We start from the raw sequence: 7,500 nt of genomic DNA on the forward strand, positions 1-7,500 counted from the left end.
TCTCACCATCTGCTTCACATCCTCTCCCCCTCTACTTGTTGTTCCCCTTCCTCTCATAAACTCTCTCTCTCTCACTCTCTGTAAGGTGAGGTCATGTCTCTCGCCCCAGTCTCCAGATGATGTCAGAGCTGCAGAGTTTGGGCGAGGCTCTGAGCGGTCGACCACAGAAGAAGAAGAAGAAGAAGAAGAACAAGAACAAGAACAAGAACAAGAACAAGAACAAGAAGAAGAAGAGGAAGAAGGAGAACAAGAAGAAGAAGAGGAAGAAGGAGAACAAGAAGAAGAAGAGGAAGAAGGAGAACAAGAAGAAGAAGAAGAAATTCTGGACACGTGACTCTGCTGCTCCAATCAACACCTCACGTCCTGAAAGCAGGAAGTGGGTTTTTAAAGCCAAACAGACTTCAGACTGTGATGAAGCTGTGCTTTCTATCAGCTGCAGTTTGAATGTTTTAAAGATCTTTGGAAGAACTTCAACACTTTCTTAAACTACAGATTGTTCTGAGACTTTATGTTTGTTGTGCAGCTCGAGGAGAGGCTGAACTTTTGTCACCAAATGTCACTCCTTCCAACAGCCCTCAAAAAAACAGTCTGAGTGAAGTCGGGTAGAGTCGGTGTGAGATGGGATTTTATCGATCGTTTAGGGCGCACTCACACGAGGCAATCCGTACCGCTCCTGAGCACGCTTCACCCCTGACTCGTGTGAGCGCTCCGTTCACTTCCTCGGCCCTGGCTCAGCTGGAAGAGGTTTGCGTCCACCTGTCGTTTAAACTGAGCACGCTTCATGATCGCATAAAGTCATGCATGTGTTGTATAAGAGGTAACCGTGCTCTGACCCGGTTAGTCCTGGAGCGGTGTGAGCGCAGGCCAACGGCGGTACGAGACAACTGGGCCGAGTGTGAGTGCGCCCTGAAATAAGAGATGTAATCGTGCTTCATGTTTACATCTGTCAGTCTTTAGGTGACTCAAAATGAGACTCTGTATAAAACCCTGCAGCAGAGACCAGGCGGCGTGCGGCGCTCTTCTTCTTCACGGCTTTAACAGAACAAAGAGTAAAGGGAGGAGTTTTTGGTGGAATGCTCCTTTAGCTCTTTTCTGCTTTCTCCTCATTTCCTGCCGGCCGGGTGGAGTCAGGGTGGGGGGGATTTTACAGGAAGTGAACTCAGAGCTTCAGTCAGCTGCACAGGAAGTGCCCCCCCCCCTCAGTGGGGGAGCAGGAAGCTGCTGGTGAAAGTTGTCAGCGCTCCAGCTTCCTCTTCGCCTGTTATTACAGTAATCATGGAGGAGGAGGTGACTCCTCAAAGCTGCTCCTGGTTTCCTCCTGCAGAGCGTCTGTTTAGAGACCGGATCCTGTTCCTGTTCCTGAGGGGTCACAGGTTGATCCTGAAGACTCTGCAGGACTCGTCTTCAGGGTTTAAGTCCCTGACGGCAGGAGCACGGCGCCCTGACTTTAAACTTTCATCCATAATGTTTAACCAGAACAGCGTCGTCAGTATCAGACCAGTTACAGACCAGTAACAGACCAGAACCAGAGCAGTTACAGACCAGTAACAGACCAGAACCAGAGCAGTTACAGACCAGTAACAGACCAGAACCAGAGCAGTTACAGACCAGTAACAGACTAATAAAAGACCAGTAACAGACCAGTTACAGACCAGTAACAGACCAGAACCAGAGCAGTTACAGACCAGTAACAGACTAATAAAAGACCAGTAACAGACCAGTTACAGACCAGTAACAGACCAGAACCAGAGCAGTTACAGACCAGTAACAGACTAATAAAAGACCAGTAACAGACCAGTAACAGACCAGTAACAGACCAGTAACAGACCAGTAATAGACCAGTAACAGATCAGAACCAGAGCAGTTACAGACCAGTAACAGACCAGTGTTTAATAGTCCAGTATACCAGTATGACAGGAGGAAACCATCATGAAAACACCAGTAACATTTTTGTAGAGCATCAAGAAACCAGTATCCAGCCAGTCTAATACCAGTAATAAACCAGTCTAATATCAGTAATAAACCAGTTTAATACCTGTAATAAACCAGTTTAATACCTGTAATAAACCAGTTTAATACCTGTAATAAACCAGTCTAATATCAGTAATAAACCAGTTTAATACCAGTAATAAACCAGTCTAATATCAGTAATAAACCAGTCTAATATCAGTAATAAACCAGTCTAATACCAGTAATAAACCAGTCTAATACCTGTAATAAACCAGTCTAATACCAGTAATAAACCAGTCTAATACCTGTAATAAACCAGTCTAATACCAGTAATAAACCAGTCTAATACCAGTAATAAACCAGTCTAATACCTGTAATAAACCAGTTTAATACCAGTAATAAACCAGTCTAATACCTGTAATAAACCAGTCTAATACCAGTAATAAACCAGTCTAATACCTGTAATAAACCAGTTTAATACCAGTAATAAACCAGTCTAATACCAGTAATAAACCAGCTGCTGTTTGGCAATGACCCCTGGTGTGATGACATCATCACTGGTTTGGTCACATGACCCGTTGGCGGTTTGATTCCTCTCTCACCTGTAGAGCTTCAGCGAGGCTCCTCCTCTGTCCGTCCACCAGGATGAAGGGTCGAGTTTTCCCCAGCAGGGGGCGCCACCGCCTGTCCACACCTGAGGACACAGAGAGAGCAGGTGAGCTGTCAGAGTACACTACATACAGCAGGGGGCGCCACCGCCTGTCCACACCTGAGGACACAGAGAGAGCAGGTGAGCTGTCAGAGTACACTACATACAGCAGGGGGCGCCACCGCCTGTCCACACCTGAGGACACAGAGAGAGCAGGTGAGCTGTCAGAGTACACTACATACAGCAGGGGGCGCCACCGCCTGTCCACACCTGAGGACACAGAGAGAGCAGGTGAGCTGTCAGAGTACACTACATACAGCAGGGGGCGCCACCGCCTGTCCACACCTGAGGACACAGAGAGAGCAGGTGAGCTGTCAGAGTACATTACATACAGCAGGGGGCGCCACCGCCTGTCCACACAAACAGGAAGCAGCAACAACAGTCAGGTTGTTATTAAAGATTTAATTTCTGGGTCTTTTTTTACCTTTAAGCAACAGGACGGTGGATAATGTAGGAAACCGGGGAGGGGGGGGGGGGTGACAACCCAGACGGACCAACATCTCTAAAGTTAACGTAGTGACGTCATAGAGTCATAGTGAAACTTTATTAGTTGATTTAATTTAATTTGTTGATTCACAGATTGTAAAGGCTTTGTAGTGCTGTGTGATAACATGTTGTATTTAGAGAAACTAAAACATTTGTAAACTGTCCGGTAATGGAACCATCGAGAAGCACGTGAACGCAGCATTAATATCTGTTACCTGAGAGAGAGGTTAATGATGTCTTTCACACCGTTACCGGGGCAACGAGCCCAGGTTCAATCAGGTCAAAGATCACGGTCACACAGGTTGACACGGAGATGACCGGATTAACTTTCACGTGCGTAAACACCTTCACTTTAACCGTTACCTGTCACGGTGAGGGCGTCGGTACCGTCCGCCTGTCCGTCCACGGGCTGGACTGCTCCGTCCTGTGGTGCGTTCAGGGACCGGGCAGAGGTAAACACGTCCCGGCCGCTGAGCAGCAGCAGCGGCAGCAGCAGCACGGCAGCCCCGCTCATCCTCCCTGCGTCACCGGCAACCAGCCACAGGTTGCTGTCTGACCCCGTCCCGTTACCTCACCGTGTCCGAGCACCGGGAGAGGCTCCACTGAAACTCCGTGATGCTCATTTCTCCGGTAACATCCACAGAGACAACCTGGTCAGAGCTCCTCCGGTCCTCCGGTCCTCCGGTCCTCCCCGCTGTCTGCGCAGCTCCGGTTAAAACAGTTCCTCGAGCCTAAAAGTGCCGTTAAACCCGGTCGGAACGGCTCGGTTAACGTCGGCTGTGTTCATGTGGACACCGGGGAGTTCGGTTCATCTGTCCCCGAGAGACCTTTAGTCAGTTAATTACCGGAGGACACCGGACCGTAAGAGTTTTAACCGGGAGCTAAGGGTGACGTCATTTAACTTAGTCAAGCTAACCGGATCTAAGGAAAAAAAACAACAGTGTGACTCAGCTTTCAAAGTAAAAGTCATCCAGAGTCACGATAATCAAAACATTAAAACTTTGTTTTTATTTCAAAAATAAAGTTTGGAACATTTTAGAATTATATTAAAGGAGTTAAATTCATGAAGGAGAATATTTAATATTTATTTTATTTATTATTTTATTTTAGCAAATTAAAAATATCTCCAAACATATCTTCTTATTTTAACATTAAAGAACATACACACCTGCATCAATATGATTCAATTCTTTGAGTATTTAAATGTTTTTCTTCCACAAAAATGAATTTAAACTTTTATTTATTTTCCATATATAAATGTGTGTGTGTGTGTGTGTGTGTGAGAACTCACAGAAAATTCAAACATCTAACAGAATATTTTATTTTCTGTATCATCAACAAAGTTCAAAAGCACCTTCATGAAAATGCTGTGGTTTTATACTTCAATTACATTTTAGTTTATTTAACCAGGAGAAACAAACTCAGAGATTAAAAATCTGTTTCTTTAGAGAGTGATGTTCGAGATCTGTCTCCAACATCTGTCGCCCCGTGTTTTAGAAAATGTATTATTGCTGTTTTCCATCGGGGCTAAATTAAAACAGATTCATTTTGGGGTTTTTCAAACATGACCTTTGTTTATAAATCTACCCTCCGTATCTCCCAGGATGCATCACACTTTACGGTTTCATTTCAACATTTCTCCTCCATCTTTTAAAGTTCATGAACCAACTTTTAAAACATCATGATTAGCACATAAGGTTTTTATAAACCAGGCTGCTGGTGGTGTAGTGGTTAGTGTGCGCACTCCACGTATGGAGGCTGTAGTCCTTCAAGCGGGTAGCCGGGGGTTCAAATCCCACCTGTGGCTCCTTTCCCGCATGTCATTCCTCACTCTCTCTCGCCCTGATTTCTGACTCTATCCTCTGTCTCTATCTCTCCAATAAAAGGTCCAAAAGTGAATAAACCGATGTTGTAAATGTTAATAATGAATCTCTTCCTGTTTTTATAAAAAACGACTCTGTTCTTCACAAACATTTAACAAACATGTCGACCAGCTGATGACAAAAACTTGTGACCACTGGTTTAAAATAACCGATACAACACATACAAGTCATCAATATTTCACATGTTTAATATTTATAGTATAGTATAGAGTTGAATATATCCTCCTCCTCTTCTTCAGTTTAAATAAGTCTCAGAGCTCCTCAAAACATGTGTGAAGTTTCTTGTTCTAAATCCACTCTGATCCTGTATTTGACCTTTAAAGTTTTATGCACGCCCAAAAAAGAACATTTAAAAAATGCGTTGTGCAGCAGCAGAGAAGAACAGTCGGTAAGCGTTTTGTACCAGATGAAAACAATGGTTCTGCTGGTGACGATTTCCTAGCGGCCATATCTGTAGTTTTTTAAAGTGTGGGTACTTTTTAAAATCATTGATCCTTTAAATAAGATGATCAGTTTTGAAAAAGGTGGTATCGGAAAGTATCAAACATTTGACTCCTCAGCTGCTGAATCACTGAATCAAGGTGCGCCTCAGGTGAGCGTGTGGTGACCTTGATGACATCACAGCGTGCGGATGTAAAGCGATCGGGCATCAGTTTTATCAGTGAATGAAGCAGAGCTGCACGTGCTGCTGCTGAGGATCAGCTGCTTATAGAGCTCCTCTGTAATGTATGTGTCAGTAAGCTGGTCATGACACACACACACACACACACACACACACACACACACACACACACACACACACACACACACACACACACACACACACACACACACACACACACACACACACACACACACACACACACACACACACACACACACACACACACACACACACACACACACACACACACACACACACACACACACACACACACACACACACACACACACACACACACACACACACACACACACACACACAGTAAAGTATGTTTAGATTAGTAGTAATAAGTCATCAGCTCATTTAAATCTCCTCTGCTGTCAGCATTAACAAGTTAATCACGTTTAATCTCATGTTATTTTGTCCCTTTAGACGCACTGTAGATAAACCTCCTCAGTGTCTCCCTGTAGTCACAGTGATGCGCCAGGAGGCGGGACTTCCTGTCTAACCCTGGTCGTAGTGTGTCTCCTCTGAGTCGGACACTTCCTGTTCTTCGCCATGACAAAGACGTCGCCCACACCTGCTCAGACTCTCAAACACCTGCATGAGACGATTCAGCAGGAACACATGTTTAATACCAAACAACAAAGATGTTTTCTGCAAAATCAGTTCTACCAGCTCTGTATTATAAAAATGTCTCCTGCAGTGAGTCAGTCCCCATAGAGCTCTATGTTAAAATGTCTAACTTTACAGCTGCAGTTCCTCCAGTGTCCACTAGAGTCTGTCTCCTGCAGTGAGTCAGTCCCCATAGAGCTCTATGTTAAAATGTCTAACTTTACAGCTGCAGTTCCTCCAGTGTCCACTAGAGTCTGTCTCCTGCAGTGAGTCAGTCCCCATAGAGCTCTATGTTAAAATGTCTAACTTTACAGCTGCAGTTCCTCCAGTGTCCACTAGAGTCTGTCTCCTGCAGTGAGTCAGTCCCCATAGAGCTCTATGTTAAAATGTCTAACTTTACAGCTGCAGTTCCTCCAGTGTCCACTAGAGTCTGTCTCCTGCAGTGAGTCAGTTCTCATAGAGCTCTATGTTAAAATGTCTAACTTTACAGCTGCAGTTCCTCCAGTGTCCACTAGAGTCTGTCTCCTGCAGTGAGTCAGTCCCCATAGAGCTCTATGTTAAAATGTCTAACTTTACAGCTGCAGTTCCTCCAGTGTCCACTAGAGTCTGTCTCCTGCAGTGAGTCAGTCCCCATAGAGCTCTATGTTAAAATGTCTAACTTTACAGCTGCAGTTCCTCCAGTGTCCACTAGAGTCTGTCTCCTGCAGTGAGTCAGTTCTCATAGAGCTCTATGTTAAAATGTCTAACTTTACAGCTGCAGTTCCTCCAGTGTCCACTAGAGTCTGTCTCCTGCAGTGAGTCAGTCCCCATAGAGCTCTATGTTAAAATGTCTAACTTTACAGCTGCAGTTCCTCCAGTGTCCACTAGAGTCTGTCTCCTGCAGTGAGTCAGTTCTCATAGAGCTCTATGTTAAAATGTCTAACTTTACAGCTGCAGTTCCTCCAGTGTCCACTAGAGTCTGTCTCCTGCAGTGAGTCAGTCCCCATAGAGCTCTATGTTAAAATGTCTAACTTTACAGCTGCAGTTCCTCCAGTGTCCACTAGAGTCTGTCTCCTGCAGTGAGTCAGTCCCCATAGAGCTCTATGTTAAAATGTCTAACTTTACAGCTGCAGTTCCTCCAGTGTCCACTAGAGTCTGTCTCCTGCAGTGAGTCAGTCCCCATAGAGCTCTATGTTAAAATGTCTAACTTTACA

General features: G+C 44.8%; 2 protein-coding genes across 9 annotated transcripts in view; both read right to left on the reverse strand.

The window, feature by feature from the left end:
* adam15 (ADAM metallopeptidase domain 15) overlaps window positions 1-4,061 on the reverse strand; it is a 31,485-nt gene extending 27,424 nt beyond the window's left edge. For 7 of the 8 annotated variants that reach the window (XM_061033911.1, XM_061033909.1, XM_061033912.1 and 4 more), the window contains exons 1-2: window positions 3,509-4,061; window positions 2,553-2,644 (exon numbers count right to left, since the gene is read on the reverse strand). In XM_061033911.1, the coding sequence (XP_060889894.1) occupies window positions 2,553-2,644; window positions 3,509-3,659 (243 nt within the window). In that variant the 5' untranslated portion in view covers window positions 3,660-4,061. The remainder of the gene's footprint in view (window positions 1-2,552; window positions 2,645-3,508) is intronic. The other variant, XM_061033913.1, reaches the window with a different exon arrangement.
* A 1,854-nt stretch (window positions 4,062-5,915) lies between these two features.
* Window positions 5,916-7,500, reverse strand: part of dcst1 (DC-STAMP domain containing 1) — a 26,057-nt gene continuing 24,472 nt past the window's right edge. Inside the window, exon 14 of the mRNA XM_061033921.1 lies at window positions 5,916-6,292. Coding sequence (XP_060889904.1) covers window positions 6,197-6,292 — 96 coding nt within the window. The 3' untranslated portion in view covers window positions 5,916-6,196. The remainder of the gene's footprint in view (window positions 6,293-7,500) is intronic.

The sequence above is a fragment of the Labrus mixtus genome, unplaced genomic scaffold, assembly GCF_963584025.1.
Source record: "Labrus mixtus unplaced genomic scaffold, fLabMix1.1 SCAFFOLD_57, whole genome shotgun sequence".
Taxonomy (NCBI): Eukaryota; Metazoa; Chordata; class Actinopteri; order Labriformes; family Labridae; genus Labrus; species Labrus mixtus.